The sequence below is a fragment of the Aethalodelphis obliquidens genome, unplaced genomic scaffold (genome assembly GCF_003676395.1).
Source record: "Aethalodelphis obliquidens isolate GAN/ISIS:26980383/991018 unplaced genomic scaffold, ASM367639v1 scaffold1, whole genome shotgun sequence".
NCBI lineage: Eukaryota > Metazoa > Chordata > Mammalia > Artiodactyla > Delphinidae > Aethalodelphis > Aethalodelphis obliquidens.
The window spans coordinates 12,484,030-12,503,466 of record NW_020837945.1 but is presented as its reverse complement, the minus strand read 5'-3'; the positions used below and the strand labels follow the sequence as shown (position 1 = coordinate 12,503,466).

Genomic DNA, 19,437 nt, shown 5'->3' with positions numbered 1-19,437 from the left:
TTACTCATATCAGTGTATCATAAAACCCTTCAGATGGAAAGAGAATGAATGGCACGTGCGCATGTGTGTATGTGTGTCAGTTTTAAGTTATTAGTTTTTAAAATCAGTACTTTTTAATGGAAACAACTTGACCAAAAATCTGGCACAGAATTTTGAGACCCCCTTAAAACAAAGTTTAATGAGAAAAAAGAAAAAAAAAAACCACCAAAAACGATGGCACCAAAGATCAATGGGAAAGAGATGGTGTGGTACATTGCAAAGCTCATCCACAAATCTCTCCCAGCCTGGAGTGCAAGCCTCTTGGCAGTGAGACTTCGCAGTTCCTTCCTCCGGAGGGGGAGATGTTTCTTCACCCATCCAGGAACAGTTTGGATTCAGAGGTCTCCGCAGCCAAGTACCACTGCCACCGTAGAGTATTCCTGGCTTTGCTAGTTTGCATTATGACAGTTCTGTGCATTTTCATTATTTCCTTTACTATCTTTATTCTTTATTCTTCAGTTTACTTTTTTTGGTGTTTGTTAACATTTTCACTACATCAACACTGCAATTTTACTTTGCTGCTATTGAAGTAATCCTGGACCACTAATTCCAAATGTAATTATATTTTCAAAGAGGTTTTGTGTGGGGTAAATCACCCCTGAAAGTGCAGAATGGTAGGCAGGTCAACTTGAGCGTTCTGGAGATGAGTAAAGCCTTGGGGTGGGGGGATGGTGACTGGTGTACACAGGGACAAGCGGACAGCCCTGAGTGAGTGAGGGTGGCAACCCATGGGGGAAGAGCATTCCAAGTAGCAGCTACAGCAAATGCAAAGGCACTGAGGGGACTTCCCTGGTGGTCCAGTGGTTAAGAATACCCCTTCCAATGCAGAGGACAAGGGTTCGATCCCTGGTTGTGTAACTAAGATCCCAAAGATCCCATGTGCCACAGGGCAACTAAGCCCGAGCCGCAACTACTGAGCCCAGGCTCTCTGGAGCCTGTGCACCACAACTAGAGAGATGCCCACGTGCTGCAACGAAAAGATCCTCATGCCACAACGCATGACCCAACGCAACCAAATAAATAAATAAATATATATATATATATATATATATATATTTTTTTTTTAAATGCAAAGGCACTGAGGTAGCAAGGTAATAAGAGAGTTCAGGAAACAGCAAAAGGGCCATTGTGTCTGCAAGGGAGGGAGGGCCAGAGTGGTAAAAATGAGGTCAGTTGGAGAGTCAGCCAGACACAGTTTATGCAGTTCTTGTTGACAAAGTAAGGTCTTCATAATATTTGGATTGTCTAGATTTGCAGTTCCCAAACTGGGCACCAAACTGCCCAGAGTACCGCAAGAAACTCACATATTGGAAGGTTTTTATAAGTTGAGGGAAATACAGCAATTCCTGACATCTATTGCAAACCATGAACTCAAGGTAGTTCATAACTTCAACATTTAGATTGTGCTACTTTTCCTTTTTTTTTTCTGCCTCTGCAGTCACATTGTGTTCTCTTTTTAAATTTTTATTTATTTATTTACTTATTTTTGGCTGTGTTGAGTCTTCGATGCTGCATGCGGGCTTTCTCTCGTTGCAGCGAGCGGGGGCTACTCTTTGCTGCAGTGCACGGGCTTCTCATTGCGGTGGCTTCTCTTGTTGTGGAGCACGGTCTCTAGGTGCAAGGGCTTCAGTAGTTGTGGCACGCGGACTCAGTATTTGTGGATCGCAGGCTCTACGGCGCAGTAGTTGTGGCACACGGGCTTAACTGCTCCATGGCATGTGGGATCTTCCCAGACCAGGGATCAAACCCATGTCCCCCTGCATTGGCAGGCGGATTCTTAACCACTGTGCCACTGGGAAGTCCCTGTGCTACTTTTTTTTCTTTCTTCTTCTCTTTTTCTTTTTTTTTTTTTTTTGTGCTATTTTTCAATCAAAGATGTCAGAGCTTCACAAAGCTGGGATTTCAGTGGTTACTGTAATAAAAAGCAAGCACCAAGCAAATCTACATGAAACAGAAAATAAGGGTGGCAGTGTCCAATCTGATTTCAAGGTTGGAGAGATAGCGATGTGCCTAATGGGTGTGCATACCCCCTTAGTAAATAACTGCGGTTATTTAAGAATAAAATTAAAAATATTTTTTCTTTTACAGAATATACATTTCCCCCAAATAGCTACTTAATTAATTGTTAGAACATAAATACTTGCTAAGTTGTTTGGATCTAGCTATTTAATAAATTTTTAACAGTTCAATAATTTTTTTTGGCCTGGGGGCCCTGCAAAAATTCACTGGGACAATAAGGGCACCATGAACTGAGAAACTCTGGGAACCTCTGCTCTATACCCTTAAATGGAATTCACTTTCATTGGTTCTGAATTCCTGTTAATGGACTTTAATTTGTTTTTTTGGGTTTTTTTTTTTTTTGGTAGCTTTAAGCTTCCCCTTGGGAATGATCATTTAAATTAAAATTTTCTTTTTTTTGTTTACCCAGGTTTCTAGCTGTATTATTCACAATAGCCAAGACGTGGACGCAACCCAAGTGTCCATCCAAAGATTAATGGATAAACAAAATGTGGTGTATACATGCAATGGAATATTATCTAGCCTTAAAAAGGGAGGAAATTCTGTGACATGCTACAACATGGATGAAACTTGGAGATATCAGGCTCCGTGAAGGAAGCCAGACACAAAAGGACAAATGCTGTATGATTACACTTAGGTGAGGGACCTAGCGTAGTTAGATTCATAGAGACAGAAGGTAGAATGTTGGTTACCAGGGTCTAGAGAAAGAGGAGAATGGAGAGTTCTTGTATCATGGGAACAGAGTTTCAGTTTTTGAAGATGAAGAATGTTCTGGAGATGGACGGAAGTAATGGCTGTACAACAATGTGCCTGTACTGAATACTACTAAACTGCACACTTAAAATGGTTGAAATGGTAAATATTAGGTTATATGTGTTTCACCACAATAAAAAAAAATGATTTATGAAATTCATGGACCGCAGTTATTATTCCTAAGGCAAATTAAGATTCTCACCTACAGAGGGCGCCCTTGTCAGTTCCTAGTACCTTTCCTCGGTGGGTTGCAGAAACTGTACTGTCTGAAGCTGCAGGTTTCTCCTCTCCCAGCACCTGTGCAGCAGTCCTCCCCCTTCCAGCCTCTCCCTCACCCTTCTGAAGCTTTTGCTAAAGGATTTTTACTGCTGTTGACCAAAGGGAAACAGACTTGGCTTATACATGACCACCCTTCTCTTTTCTTTCTTCTCGGAGAGACACAGTTACGAGAGGCACCAATATGGTCTATATATTCACCACTTAAAAATGGTGAACATGCACCGGTCAGAATGGCCATCATCAAAAAGTCTACGAACAATAAATGCTGGAGAGGGTGCGGAGAAAAGGGAACCCTCTTGCACTGTTGGTGGGAATGTAAATTGATACAGCCACTATGGAGAACAGTATGGAGGTTCCTTAAAAAATGAAAAATAGAACTACCATACGACCCAGCAATCCCACTACTGGGCATAGACCCTGAGAAAACCGTAATTCAAAAAGAGTCATGCACCAAAATGTTCACTGCAGCTCTATTTACAATAGCCAGGACATGGAAGCAACCTAAGTGTCCATCAACAGATGAATGGATAAAGAAGATGTGGCACACATATACAATGGAATATTACTCAGCCATAACAAGGAACGAAACTGAGTTATCTGTAGTGAGGTGGATGGACCTAGAGTCTGTCATACAGAGTGAAGGAAGTCATAAAGAGAAAAATACCGTATGCTAACACATATATATGGAATCTAAAAAAAATGGTCATGAAGAACCTAGGGACAAGACGGGAGTAAAGACAGGGACCTACTAGAGAATGGACTTGAGGATACGGGGAGGGGGAAGGGTAAGCTGGGACGAAGTGAGAGAGTGGCATGGACATATATACACTACCAAATGTAAAATAGATAGCTAGTGGGAAGCAGCTGCATAGCACAGGGAGATCAGCTCCGTGCTTTGTGACCACCTGGAGGGGTGGGATAGGGAGGGTGGGAGGGAGGGAGACGCAAGAGGGAAGAGATATGGGGACATATGTAGATGTATAACTGATTCACTTTGTTATAAAGCAGAAACTAACACACCATTGTAAAGCAATTATACTCCAATAAAGATGTTTAAAAAAAATGGTGAAGATGCTACATTGTATGCTATGTATATTTTACCACAGTAAAAACTAATTTTAAAAGAAAAGAAAGGTTATATAGTGTCAGGCCTTTGAGGATTGGAAGAACTGATGTCAGATTCAACCAGTATTTTGTAGGGAAACGAGATCCCAAGACCTCAGGTATGTCACAGAGGGCTGGGAGACAGGGATGCTTCCGGGCAGAGGAAGAGCGTGGAGGCTGACAGAGTGGGCCAGAGGTGAGGAGAAAAAGGGGCATTCAGAAACCAGAGTCAGGGAGAATTCACAGAAAGAAAAAAAATTCTGGTGAAAAAGCCCAGCCCGGTTTCCTGACAGGGGACCAGGGCCACTGTCGTCCAGAGGAACAAGTCAGAAACTATTACATTTCCATCATTACCTAACAAGGCAAAGGGCATTTGATCACAAAGACATCCCTAGGGGTTTGAATGGAAAGCAAACACTGTCTTATGCTCAAGCAATAATAATACACTAAGGCCACGAGATGGTTATGTTTATTACCGTGTATGGGGCTTCTGCCTTGACTTGCCTCTCATCTAGGTCCGCTCTAAACTGTACCACCATCCACAACTCAAGTACCAACAGTGGCAGAGCTGGGATTCGAACCCTTGAGCTCTGACCATGGAGGCCATACAATTACCCACTGCCACACGCTGTGTCATCTGGCACGACAAGCTTGGTAGTTCAGAGCTAGATGTGTTTTTCCCAAACCAACTATGGAACATCCTTCCATCAGCACACTTTCCCTTCTGATGGCACAGAACGAGGTAGGAAGAGTAGAGGGTTGCGATCTCTGGAGAAAACTTCCCTGCTCTCAGGTGCGGTCCAGGCAGGCTGGATTCCCCGCAGCATTTGCTGTGTCACTGGCAGCAGGGAGCAGCCTCAGGGCTTCTGTGGGAACAGCGCTTTCCAGCCTCAGAGGGGAAAAGGGTGTCTTCTCCTTCCAGGATGGAGACATGCTCTCCTCCAGAAACGGAGTTTACCACCTTGAATACTTGGGAATGTTTACGCTGAAAACTCCCAAGAATCAGAATTCAATCATTCACAATGCTTCAGGAATCCCCCCCCAAGTTTGCTCATGCTACATTCTTCTTCTATAAAGAGAAAAATATGAACAACATAAAAATAAACTGAGAGAAATGAAAATATGTATTTAAGAAAACATTAAGGAATGTCTTGGAACCAGTATCGATTTAGCCCAATTTCCTGAAATCCTACATCTAATTTAAATAGGCTGTGGACTTTTAGAGCCAAAATGGACTTTTTGAGTCCACCATTTTCATTTTGCAGACGAAAGTCAGGGAGGTCCAACGCCTCCGTCTGTGGCTGTCTGTCAGGGGCAGAGTACAGGCTATGGCACTTGAAGCCTTTGACCTTGGACGGACACCAGTTTTGAGCCCATATTCTTAAAGGTTTCCTTCCATAGGCTTTTGGGCCAAACATTCCCCCCACGGCCTCTCAAGTGCATCCCAGCTTTCACAGTCTTCAGCAAGCAGCCCTTTGCTATCGATGTGGCTCTTTCGTGCCAGCTCTATGAACAAACCACCGTTTGTTGCTTTTTAAAAATAAGCCTTTTTAGCTCTGGACAACGTTCGGCCTCAGTATCCTGAGCTGAAAGGTTGGTTTCTTTGCAGCTGACAAATGATGGCTTATGTCTTCTCAGAACGGCTGCAGCCCATCTTTGTTGAAAGCCCCAAAGCCTTACTTTGATAGCCCAGTAAGAGCACAGGTTCAGGCTGGAGTTTAAGTGCCCAGCACACAAACATCCTCCAAAGCAGGTTTGGCTATGTGGGGAGGGGAGTAGCCAGGATCTCAAGGAAGGAGGAAAATAGAGATGTAACTTAGAGCTGGAAAGAAGGCACAGAGTTGCTTCAAAAGGAAGGGGAAAAAAGGCAGGAATCAAGGTATGTAATTTACAGTATCCTGCAAGGATCCTCTTACACACAGAACGAACGCTCCAGGTACAGAGACACTTCTCAATCTCACATGCGAGAAGGGGCAAGATAGCCAATGGTACCATCGCATAGAAAGGAAGGCTCTTAGTTAACTCCATGTTGACATTCATCCCCTAATTGCTGCACCTTTGCAGTTTAAGAGGACTTCAAATTCTGCCACAGATGAGCTGTGAGGGTCGTGCTGTCGGTTTCCATATCTGAGACAGGAGATACTGGTAGTGCCTGGGCCAGCTTCATGGGTATGTGGCCTGTGTAGTAACTCAGGACCCTGTGCTCAGAGCCCACGCTGGGTTTAATGCCCTGCTATCACTATCTTGAAATTTGGGATAATTTTTCTACAAGGAGCTATGCGTTTTCATTTTGCACTGGGCCAGTGAATTCTGGAGCTGGTCCTGGTTAGTACCCCATTGTTTAGGTATTTGATTGTATAATATTTTCAGAGAGGGAAATGGGGGCGGGGAGTAACTGGCTTCCCTTCTGTTGGGGGCACACAAAGTATGAGGACCAGAGGGGAAAATAAATGGAATTCTTTAATTTTCTTGCAAGATTCCAAAATTCTTAAAGACATCAGGTTAGGAGTAAGATGATTTAACAGGGCGCAGCTGAGGGGCACAGCAGAGGGCAGGGAGGGACCTGTCCTCCAGCCTCGTCACTCACATCCCACAAGCACCCAGGCACACTGCGCTCTCCATCCTTCCCGAACACCTTTCCAATCTGGCCACTCCTCCCTTCTCTCTGGACCTGCAAAGCGCCAGCCCGATGCTCAGTCACAGCCTCCAGGCTCCCCTCCCCTCCAGACCATCTCCCTGGACCCACATTGCGGTCTTTGTTCGATCTTTTTAAAAAAATGGCTTTATAAACAACAAGGTTCTATTGTATAGCACAGGGAACTATATTCAAGAGCCTGTAATAGGGCTTCCCTGGTGGCGCAGTGGTTGAGAGTCCGCCTGCCGATGCAGGGGACACGGGTTCGTGCTCGGTTTGGGAAGATCCCACGTGCGGCGGAGCGGCTGGGCCCGTGAGCCATGGCCGCTGAGCCTGCATGTCCGGAGCCTGTGCTCCGCAACGGGAGAGGCCACAACAGTGAGAGGCCTGCATACCGCAAAAAAGAACCTGTAATAAACCATAATGGAAAAGTATATGAAAAAGAAAAGAATTTTTTAAAAGAATATATATATAGTATATATACATATACATATAACTGAGTCACTTTGTTGTACAGCAGTAATTAACACAACATTGTATATCAACTATACTTCAATAAAAAATTTAAACGAAAAAACAGTTTTATGGGGGAATTCCCTGGCGGTCCAGGGGTTAAGATTCTGCGCTTCCACTGCAGGGGGCACGGGTTCGATCCTTGGTTAAGGAGCTAAGATCTCCCATGCCGCTCTGTGAAGCCAAAGAAACAAACAAAACCACCCCAGCTTTACGGAGATATAATCCGCACACCACACAACTCACCCATTTATGGTTCAGCGGGCTTTGGCCTATTACATCATTCATTTTTTTGAAGTTGTGGTAACTACATGACATAAAAATTGCAATTTTAAGTGTACAATCAAGTGGCCCTAGTTACATCCACAGTGTCATACAGCCATCACCACCACCTATTTCTCAACTCTTGGAAACCTCTAATCTATTTTCTGTTTCTACAAATTTGTGTATTCTAGATATTTCAGGTAAGTGGAACTATGCAATATTTATCATTTTCTTATCTCACCTAGCATAATGTTTTTTTTTTGTTTGTTTGTTTGTTTGTTTGTTTTTAGCATAATGTTTTTAAGGTTCCTCCATGCTGTAGCGTGTATCAGAAGTTCATTCCTTTCTATGACTGGATCACAGTCCACATTTTGTTTATCCATTCATCCATTGATGGACACTTGGGTTGCTTCCACCTTTTGGCTATTATGAATAATGCTGCTATGAACATGAGTGTACAAATATCTCTTGGAGTCCTTGCTTCCAGTTCTTAGGAGTATAATCCCTGGACCCACTGTTGACCCCTCCAGTCCAGTTGCATTCAGAAGCCAGAGTCATCTTTTACCAACACACACCTGATTGCATCACTCATCTGCTTACAACCCTTTGCTGGCTTAAGACGGAAGTGCTCACAAGGGCTTAGGATAAAGATGGAAGTGTTCTGGGGCTTCCCTGGCATTCCAGTGGGTAGGACTCCTCGCTTTCACTGCCAAGGGCCCGGGTTCAATCCCTGGTTGGGGAACTAAAATCCCACAAGCTGGGCAGTGTGGCCAAAAAAAAAAAAAAAAAAGATGGAAGCGTTCACCAAGGTCTCTGGGTCCCTGAGCTCTGGCAGCTGACCTCTCCACATCGCCCTGCCCTGCCCTTTTCTCTCTGCTCCATGTCCTGCACGCATTTCTGGAGCCATGCTTCTTTGGGATTTCACATATGCTGATCCCTTTTCCTAAGATGTTCATCCTCCCCAAATATTGATACCTAGCTTTTGCTTGGCCAACTTTTCCCGTCTTTCTCACCCATCTTGTCTTAAAAAGGTCCCTAACACCTCCTTCCCTTCCTCCTTCCCTCCCTGGGTCTCGTTCCCATGGCTCCTTGGCATTCCCTTGGCATTACCTGTTCAATGTCTGTCTTCCTCACTGTACCAATGACTAATACTGAGTACTTACTCGTTCCAGGCCTTGTCCTACCCATGTCACCTGTTTCAACTCATTCAATTCTCACAATAAGCCTGATGCCTTTACAGGTAAGGAGATCTGGGGATGCCGTCACACCTAGTAGCAGTGTCCACACTGGCAACTGGAAACCAGCACATCCCTACGGGACAGTGGTGGCAGCCACCAGCCCTGAGGGAGCATGGTTCCCTTCCTGTGTTAGGAGTGTCCCCAGGTACGTAGGTACCTAATTCATATCTAAAGCAGATGGATGAATGGAATGGAAAGAACATCAGGGAACCGAGTTTTAAGCAAACGTCTCTTACTGAATGGCTGCTAAGTGCTGGGCATCCTTACCCACCCTCCCTGCCTCAGTTTCCCCAGCCTAGAAGTGCACAAGAATACTTAGGTCCAAGGGTTATTGAGAAGGTTGAATATTTTAATGTAAATTTAAAAAATCATTGTGCCTGGTAGACTGGGTCCCACTAACAAATATTGATGTTTGCATTTGCCCCTCTCACCCCTAGCCCAAGACAGGGAGGTAATGGCCGGAATCCGAGTTCTCCTGGCCCTGCCCCTGCCCCTGCCGGAGCACGGTGTGAGACGCAGTGACATCCAGCTCGCCGGGATCCTTGTAGCCCACCTCTAAGAGGTTCCCCCAGGTAGGCCAGCGAGTCTCGGTTTTCTCTGTCCAGGCCTCCCCGCCGCACTCTGCGGCGTGCGCGGTGCAGTTCAGAGCCGGCCGGCGCAGGGCGCCCGGGCCCGCCCTTGGGCCTCATGATCTACATTTCCGCGTCAGGCCCGCCGCGAACTTGGCATGCCCTCCCGCGGTGTTCGGGAACACTTAGTGCCGAGAGCCCGCCCGCCCGGCCCTCCTCCTTCCCGCCGGCGCCGCCTGGCCCGGACGCCCAGCGCAGTCCGCGGGGTTTGGGTTCCTGGACCCCAGGTACCCCACCCGGCGCGCGGCCACGGAGCCCCCAAGTACTTGTCCTCGGTTCCCCCGAGCCCGAGCCGTGCAGCCCGCTCCTCGCGCACGGGCTGGGCGTCCAAACGTAGGTTGCACCGCGCGTAATCGAGAGATTCAGAAAGATGCTGTGGCCCATTTTAAAACAAAGCCCATTTATTGCGTTCGGCGGCTGTTTGTGCCGGTCCAGTGTCAGATCCCCTGAGCGCGGCGGACAACCAGGACCCAAAGGAAACGTAGTCGCAGCGAAAAGAAACCGGCTCTGGAGCCATCTGATCCGTTTTCAGCACAATGCACATCCCTCCCCCACCTCCACTCCCCCCAGCCCCGAGATGGTTCCCCTCCTGGCTGCGTAAGCTTTGGCGTCGGGCAATGCTCCGGGTCTCGGTCTTCTCTTCTGTGAAATGGGGAAAACTGTGCGTGCTTGGTGATTCTGCACGTGGAGCGCGCTGGGTCGCAGAGACGTCAGTGTTGCGGTCCCACACCTCCAGTACCCCACCTTCCCGCGGCCCCCACCCCGGGGCTCCCGGGCTCCAAGCGCGGCTCTGGCTCCTAAGTGCGTCACGGGCACCGGCCGCACTCCACAGGCGGCCAGGGCGAGGCTGGCACGGGGCCAGCGCGGGCCAGGCCAGGGGCGCTGAGCCGTCTCCGGGGCGGGGACCCGGGCGTGGAAGGCGCTAAAGTTGCGCGGCCCTCGGCGCGCTGTTGGGGGCGCCCTCCGCGGCGGGCAGCGCGCCAGGGACCGGCCTCCGCAGCTCTGGGCGCGAGAGGCTACACTTTCCCTTCGCCCCCCGCCCTCGTTTCCTCCCGCGCGGCCGCAGCGGAGATTTCCTCTCGGGGAAACCACGCGGACTCTTCCCGGGGCTCCTCGCCCCGCCCCAGTTCTCCGCCCCCTCCTCTTTGCTGGAGCCGGTGCTAGCCCGCGGCGGGGAGGAAGGTCTGGCAGCCTGGGCCAGGAGGTGGCAGGGGACCGCGGAGCCTCTGGCTATCAACTCGCCCTGCCATGTGACGCCGCCCTCCGCCCAGCGACCCCCCGCGCGCCCCGGGCCCGCGCCCGCGCTCTGTCGCGCCGCGCACCATGCTCCTGCCGGGACACGCGCGCCCACCGCCAGCGCCCCAGCCAGCACAGCATCCCGGCCTCCGCAGGCAGGCAGAGCCTCCCGGGCAGCTCCTGCGACTCTTCTACTGCACCGTCCTGGTTTGCTCCAAAGAGATCGCAGCGCTCACGGACTTCTCCGGTAAGAAGCGACCTCCCTCGCTGTGCGCCCCCGGCGCCGCGGGGCGCCCAGGTGAGCCCTCGGTTGGGGGCAGGCGCCCGAGGGGGCAAGGCCGGGTTGCTTTAAAGTTGGAGCGCGCTCAGAGCCAGTTTTCTTGCCTGATAATAGGAGCCCTTAGCATATTCAGTAGCTGCGCATGTGGGATGGTAGCAGGGGAGCCCCCCCCCCCCCCGAGAAGGGAGGGGGGGGAGGGGATTTGGAGGGTTTCCCTCAATGAGTTGACCTCCTCGTCAATTTCCCAGGGTCAGGGACCCGACTCCGATGGATGCCGGTCGGCTTAAAATACCTTAAACTGAGCCCTGTGCCGCGCTCAGCGCTGTTGGAACACGTGTTGTGGTCCACGCTGCACTTGGTTTGCTCTCCGCATAGGCCGGGTGTGCCCCAGCCAGCCTCTCAGGTGCCCACGTAAGGAATCCAGCCCAGAGGACACTTGACCTGAAGTCTGCGCCGACAGGCACGAGGGAAGCCCAAGGGGATGGGAGGTCTGGTGGAGATGCAGTAAGAAGATGAGTAGAAGCTTACAGAACAGAGAGGAGACTGAGGGGTAGGACTTGACCGCCAAAAGGCACCGGCGTCCCCCACCTCCATCCCCATTGCCCGTCCCCTATCGCCTTAACAAAAAACGAACGATTTCCCCCTCCCAGTAAAGGATGAGGCTTTTCTTTGGGGGGATTGCGACCAAGGCTTCCGCAGCTGGTCTCAGATAGTTCTGGCGCTGTAGGTGTGGCGCAGCAAAGTGAGAGAAGTTTCTGGGTTGACGAGGGCTATAGGAGCCGCATTCTTACGTTACGGCCGCGCTTGCTTAGAGTAACAACGTCCTTGCCATTGTATCGGACCTGGGTCTCCGTCTGGCGAGGTTGGAGGCCTTTCACCCTTTCCTCGCCCCTGCCCTGCCGAGGAAGCAGCTCTGAATCCTACTCTTCCCCTTCTCCAGCATCTCCTGCCAAGTCCAGGCTTCCCGCATCCCTGCCTGAGGGTCTTTTGCGGTATAATCACGGCAAACAGGAGTCGTTCCTCAGCCCTATTTGTGCAGCAGACTAGTACATGGCAGGGGACACTGGCAAATCAGAAGCTGAGTTGGGTTTCTAGTTTACTTACAGAGAATGTCATTGTTAGCTGAGAGCCCTTGGGTCAGAGTTTCTTTGCTTTGAATATTTAATATCAAGGCAGTGTTTCCACCTAGCAAAGGAAGCCAAGATATGTCTATTTGGCAAGGAAACTGTGGTCCTTAAAATCCAGCACCACGGGATCAGAGCGCTATGGTAAATGTGCTGGGAAACTGCCGAATAGCGAGTGCTATTGACTTTTTTTTTGGTAATAGAACTTTCTGGGCTGCTAGGAGAGTTCTCTCTTTGCTGGTTTAAGCTATGGAAAGCAGTTCTGCGTTCAGCCACCATCAAGCTCTGAATATTGTTAAGGAAAGAACTGAAAGCCAACAAGCCCTTCTTTTGTGACATGATCGTAACTGAACAAATATTGCTTTAGGTAAATCGCGGTGTAACCATTAGATTGTTTTCATAGATTAAAGACACTTAGAGTTTGTTTCTTTAGTGGAGCAATTGCAATCCTTGAAGCAGTCTATAGGTTACCACCCAGGTTTGGAATTGTCTGTACGGAGCAACTGTTCCAGAGGGTGAACTTGAGCTCTCAAACAGGGATGCTCTGCTCTGGGAAATGGATGCTTTCATACATGTTTTTCTAAATGACTAAACAATAAAAGGAATTTTCTCCTGCTTTGGATGGGAACCTAAATTTCAGGGTTTAAAACTCCCTGAGCCAGTGTTGGGTCGGCGGTGATATTTCCAGGTGCATCCACGAGGAGTTCCCATGTTTCCTCTGGGCAGCCTTGCTCTTGTGATGTGAAGACCAGGGAGAAAGTGCTCGGGAGCCTTTTGGGAAGAAGAAAAGAAAAATAAGCTTCTCTGAAACCACAGACACACTCAGGTTTAGATCTAAATTCTATCTTGTGTGGCGTCGGGGAAATATTAGAAAAGGCTCAGGGAGAAAGATGAAGTCTTCAAAGTTGATTCATTTGATTTGAAACTTCATGAACCTTTAGGGACCCCGTAACCATGTGACATACGGCATCGAGGAAAACTCCTAAGCTCCGAAGATGACAGTCTGAGGGTTCAGTTGAATGTTTTCGTTGAAGCAGTGCATCCTGATCACATGACTCCAACACACACCTCCGCCCCTGCCACCCCCCACTGTGGCCTCAAAGCCTGATGCCTGCTTTCCTGGGGACAGGAGGTCCTGTTCCTGCACTTGGAGGGGTGTGTAGAAATCAGTGCCTGAAAAAAGACAGTGGACCCTCCCTGTCGGAGCCTGACAGCAATAGCTGAGGACTGGAGAGCACCATTTGACAATGTAGTTACTTGCTTGTTTTTCTAAACAAGGAAACATCAAAAAGCCAGACAGAGGGAGGGTGGAGGGAACTTGGGACCCCCTTCAACCTTCCTGAAGAAGGGGATGGAAGAAGGATGGTGAATCCAGGTGAAAGAAAGTGTCAAAATGAAAGGGGTCCCAGCTATGGTCTGTACAGTACGGGGCCTCCAGGGAGACGAACGGTGCAGAGTTTTGGAAAGTTACTTAAGCCTTTCTCTTCTTTGCAACTCTTCCCTGAGCTCTTTACCGAGGCCGTCAGCTGCTGTAGTTTTCCTGGGTCATTGATTTTTTTGGCCCCAGGGATTCCAGCATCGGATCTCACTCTTAATAAGCCAGAGGCTGCATCGGGGCCTGCTTCTCCCCCTCCGTGCTCGTGACTTGTGTAATCACCTCCAAGCCTGCTAGGAAACAGGCTCCCTAAACACCCCCTTCCCTCTCCTCCCTGAAGACGTTGAGATGCTGCCAGCGGCCACTGGAAGGCTATCATCACTGCATTAAAAACACATCCCAGGAAGGCAAGAACAGTTCATGCAGAATCACTGCCTCTGATCCTTAAGCCCGAACTCAAATGTGCTTGGCTTTCATCCATTTTCCTCTGGGATGGTCTTCTGTTCTTTTGACTGCATTCCCAAATTGAGGATTTAGCCTGAGAGGTCCAAACTGATCACTGATTTTTTTTTTTTTAATAGAAATGTCATGTCAGCATCATCTTTGTTCAAAGAACAAGGCAGGATGAGGGCAGAGGGGAGGGAGGGGTGCCATTTTGGTTCCAGCCATAAAACGCTAAGGACCCTCTACATTTGGTCCTGCTTTAAAGCGGGATGTTCCAGTGCGTCCCTGAACTTAGTTTGCCATGTCCCTCAGGTCTTGTTCATGTTTTTGGTGGTTTACTCTTTGCCGAGAGCAGGCACAGCCTTCTCCATCTGCTCTTCCCTTTCTCCCTCTTCTGTTCTGTTTTGTGTTTTTTCTTTTTTTTCTTTCTTTTCTTTCTTCTCAAAGAAGTTCAAAGTGATGGATGGGCTGATGGGCAGAGAGGGAAGGAAAGGATAGAAAATTCATCCCTTGGATTCCTAGAACACTCTTGACTTTTGACAAAGTCGTCATGACCATATGTTTACATGTTTGGTTTTACCCTAGGACACGTAGTGGTAAATGTGGGAAGCGGAAAGGAAAGGAGGTGAGAAACAAGGGGAGCAGAGCAGCTTTTAAGGCCTTCCTTGTACCCAGATGTCCTCAGACCTCAAAGAAGGGGCACTGCACGAGAGAAGTGGGTCTCTGGGCTGACGTCCTGCCTCCCGCCCCCGGGAATCAGTAGCCCAAGCAAACAAGATGTGGGGCTTGTTATCAGATCATTTGCAGCCCAGCAAATAAGCCCCATCCTAGCTCCTATTTCATTGGTCAGGAATTTCAGAATGTGGAAAAATGGTCATTCAGTTGATCTTGGGGGCTCGGGGGTGGGAACTTGGTCGTGATGGAGTTGTCCATGTAGCAGAGGTTGAACCTTCCTGTTCTGTTCAGAGAGGCAGTGGGTCTCAACCCCGGCTGCACACTAGAACTGCTGGAGTCTAAACAACTGTACGGATGCTCTAGCAGCAACTCAAGGCATCTGATTTAATTGATCTGGGAGATCCAGGCATTGGTCTCTTTTTCAAAGCCCCCAGGCAATTCTAGTGCACAGCCAGAGGTGAGAACCATTGCTCTGGTGTCAGAGGGCAGGGCTGCCTCCTGTCTTTGTGTCAGTTCATCCAGGGGGACACGGGCATGACGGGGTCTCCCTTCACCCCCACCCCGCACCCCAGGGCTCACCACCAGGGAGACCAGGATGTATTTTCCCAGCTCTCAGTTTGCCACTGCATCCCAGCACACACGTATGCACACACTTATACATACATGCACGTGTGCCTATGTGCACACGCACAGCTCTTCTTTTTAATATACCTTGGTCACATCATCCTTCAATTCAGGATTGTCTTCATTTTCAAAACTTTTATGGAGCGAAAAGCCAGCTCGTAACGAAAGAAAAAACAAAGCAAATGTCTGCAGGAGTTGTCCAGCTGTCACAGAAGAAGAGGGATGAAGAGTAAGTGTCTCAAAGGGCTCGTCTGTTTCCATGGAAAGTAACAACGTTTGAACAGTGTTCTCCCAGCTCTTTCTGTAGCCGAGAAGAGGAGTCTGGGTAAAGGAGTGGTCCTGTTATTAATGGCTTTGGTCTCCCAGGCGCTTTATTGGAAAGGGCAGCCTAGTAGCCATTTCAAGGAAGGAACAGAAAGGAAGGGAGTAAAAGTTAATTGAGCACAGGGTTATCTGATTTCATCCTCATAGCAACACTGTGAGGTAAGTAGTAGTGTCACTTTACCCAGCCTCAGAGAGGTTAAGTGACTTGCCCAAGACCTCCCAGCTAGGAAGCAGAGCAGAGGCAGACCCTAACTCCAGCCCAGGACTAGGGCCCGGCTGGGGGGCTTGGCCCGTGTGGGTGCTGAGTGGGGGACAAAGCCAGAGAAAAAGTGCCACAATTTGCTTCACCTTTCTGTATAGTCCTTGGATTGACCGTGGTGGTTTCAGTTGCCCTCTGAGTAGACTGACCTTTTCCCATTCCTTCCTTCCACATCTTCTCATCACAGTTCATCCGTAGTCGGTACAGGCACAAGGTGATGAGTGGATACAGGAGAAAAATGTTAGAACTTCTGTTCTTTTCTATTTGTTTCTTTTCTATCTTTAAAAAAGAAGTTATGTTTTGCTTATAATTAACATAAAGTTGAGGGAGTTCCCTGGCTGTCCAGTGGTTAGGACTTGGTGCTTTCACTGCCGTGGCCCATGTTCAATCCCTGGTCAGGGAACTAAGATCCCATAAGCCATGCCATGTGGCCAAAAACAAAGACTAAAAACAAAAAAACCCCATACAAGTAGACAGTAGAACAGTACGTAATCTCTTTTTTTAAAAATTTATTTTATTGAAGTATAGCTGATTTATAACATAATTTCTAAATGTAATATAGTGGAGAAATGTTCTCAAAATATTTTTACTGATGGGGCTCATGATCTAAAACACTTGGAGGCCACTGGTCTTCTCAGCCATCCTGTCAGCACCTTTAAAATTCTTGAAAAGGCACCGCTTTGGAAATAACATACACTGAAAGAGCACCTGCCCCCATGTGACCCAGCCCCTCCCCTGCCACGCCCACTACCCCAGTTAACAACTGCTGGTAAAATTTAGAGGCAGGATGTGAATCCCGTGACTGTCTTGTTTCAAAAATCCATACTCTTGTCATTCAAGCTAAGTAATGGACGTGGAAGCTAGGGGCGAGGCATTCTGAACTTTTATGATACTTGGCCACTATTTTATTTTATTTTAATTTATTTTTAAAATTTATTTATTTATTTATGGCTGTGTTGGGTCTTCATTGCTGTGCACGAGCTTTCTTTAGTTGTGGTGCGCAGGCTTCTCATTGTCGTGGCTTCCCTTCTTGCGGAGCACGGGCTCTAGGCACGCAGGCTTCAGTAGCTGTGGCACTTGGGCTCAGTAGTTGTGGCTTGCGGGTTCGAGAGCTCAGGCTCAGTATTTGTGGTGCACAGGCTTAGTCGCTCCACGGCATGTGAGATCTTCCCAGGCCAGGGCTCGAACCCATGTCCCTTGCATTGGCAGGCGGATTCTTAACCACTGTGCCACCAGGGAAGCCCTCAGCCACTATTTTAATGAGGCTGATGTGTTTGTATCTTTCTGGAAGGAAATAGCTTCCCTGAATAACATCAGTCCTAGAGTCACCTAGATTTTAGCGATAGAAGGAGACTCTCAGATGGGAGGGTGGCTGACCAAGTGATTCTAATCTGTTTTCTCTGAGCTTCTCTCTTTCCCTGTGGGGTCTCTAGTTCTGCTACCCCTTAGCTGGCCCCATGTGTGCACCATCTCAGTTTAAACTCTGACCCATCGTAAGGGGTATATTCTTTACTTGGTTCCCTTAGCACAAGTAAGAGAAGTTAGCTACAAATACTACAGTGTATCAAGAACATAAAGCACTGTGTGCCGCACAGCGCTTTAAGCACTTCATGTTCATTAACTCATTTAATCCTCACAACGCTACGAAGGGAATACTGCTGTGATAAGTTGAAGAAATAGCATCAAGAGAGGCTAAGTAACTTTTGGGGATTTGAATGCAGGCGGCTTCTCTAATGCTAAAACAAATAAATTACAAGTTGTTTAAAACAGTGCCACTTCTGTAATGTTTATCTCTTAATATACCAGATCCAGAGCTTTCCCAGGACTTACAGGTATTGTCCGTTCCATGTCGTGTCTAGAGATAGCACCGTCCAGCCCCAACTAACTGATTACAGGATAGGACCTATAATTCATTTCTGGAACTATGGTGGAACTGCTGTTCTGGAATTGTTTCCCCAACAAAACACTTAGGGCTGGTGAATAAAACATAACAAACATCCTTTAAATGCATGAGTGAGTGACTAAATGCAAGGAGTAGCCAGGGAACAAAAATGAAGAAGGATCAGAGAACTGAAGAAGTTGGCTGTCACCAACCCTATGGCTACACTGGGGCCTTTGATGAGCTTTACAACCAGGATTTAATAGGTCCATGAGGGCAAGAGACAAGGCATTAGACCAATGTCAAGTGAGAAATTGGAATAAAGATCTCCTTATAAGGCCAGGACATGGAAGGGCTAAACACTCATAAAAAGATGCATGAAAAACAAATCAGCCTTCTTGTAAAGAAAGATGACAAGGAAACATCTCAGCTTAGGTTCAGGATTGGAGGAAAAAATAATCTCTGTTGAGACTATGTAACCACAGGTCTGCCTTTTCAAGAGTCTGGGTTTTGAATTCACATTGCCTTTACCAGGAAACCCAAGCTGAGAAACTAAAAAAGTTGTCCCAGGTTAGTAGTGCCCCAGGGTGCCTGGGAAAAACACACAAATACTCCCTGCATAGAAACATCAACACAGGCCCCACAGATTCTGATAGATAAAATTCTGCTGATTATGAACACAGTATCCAAAATTACACTATATGAATAATAATCAGCAGCAAAAACAACAGAGTTTTTAATAAATAAAATAGGGAATATAAAACATAAAAAAAATAAAAGAGAGGATCTAAAACATGAAGAAAGAATGAAAGGCTATCAAGAAAGATCAGGCATATTTTTTTAAGAAATCAAATATATGTACTAACGTGAAAAATATATTCATTGATGTTCAAAGCTTGATGGGTAGATTAGATGCAGCTGAAGAGAGAAATAGTGAACTGGAAAATAAAGCTGGGAAAATTATCCAGAATGCCGCAAAAGAGATAAAGACACGGAAAAAAGTTTATAAGACATGGAAAATGGAATGAAGGTTCAACATACAGCTGATCAGTATTCCAGAAAGGGAGAATAGGGAAAATGAGGGAGAGGCAACACTCAAAGTGATAATACCTTAGAGCCAATTTTCAAGAGTTGATGAATGATTCAGATTCAAGCATCTCAAGCAAGATAAATAAAAATAAATTTATGCTTATCATATTAAAACTACAAAATGCTAAAACAAAGTGACAGTTTTAAAACGATCATAGAGAAAAAAGTTTTCATCTATAAAGGCTTGCCCATAACAGTGAGAGCCAGAAACCAGTCAAATATTTTCCAGGTTCTGGGGAAAAAAAAACTGTCAGTGCAGAGCTATATACCCAGCTAAACTATCTTCAAGAGTGAGTGTGAAATAAGGGCACGTTTACCACTAATAAATCCTTACTGAAAGAACTACTAAAGAATATACTTCCTGAAGAAGGACACTGAGTCTAGAAGGAAGGCTTGAGATATAAAGAAAAGAAATGATGAGCAAAGAAATGGTATAACTTCTAATGCACTTTACCTATATTTTTTGCTGTCTGCCTGCTTAGAGAGTGTCATTTCCTTGCCTTGATAGAGATGTTCTCTAAGATATCTTGTCCTTTTGGCAGCTAAAATCAAGAGATAGCTTTTTGACCCAGTTGAACTCTTCCACTGACTTATGACTTTCATCCTGAGGGTACCCAGTCCTCCTTACCAGGTGGGCATCAGTTCCCTTGTGAGT

General features: G+C 47.2%; 1 protein-coding gene across 4 annotated transcripts in view; it reads left to right on the top strand.

Moving 5' to 3' along the window:
* Positions 1 to 9,648: 9,648 nt before the first annotated feature.
* Positions 9,649 to 19,437, top strand: part of EVA1C (eva-1 homolog C) — an 84,604-nt gene continuing 74,815 nt past the window's right edge. Inside the window, exon 1 of one of the 4 annotated variants that reach the window (XM_027101283.1) lies at positions 9,649 to 11,007. In XM_027101283.1, the coding sequence (XP_026957084.1) occupies positions 10,797 to 11,007 (211 nt within the window). In that variant the 5' untranslated portion in view covers positions 9,649 to 10,796. The remainder of the gene's footprint in view (positions 11,008 to 19,437) is intronic. The other 3 variants (XM_027101278.1, XM_027101289.1, XM_027101279.1) reach the window with 3 other exon arrangements.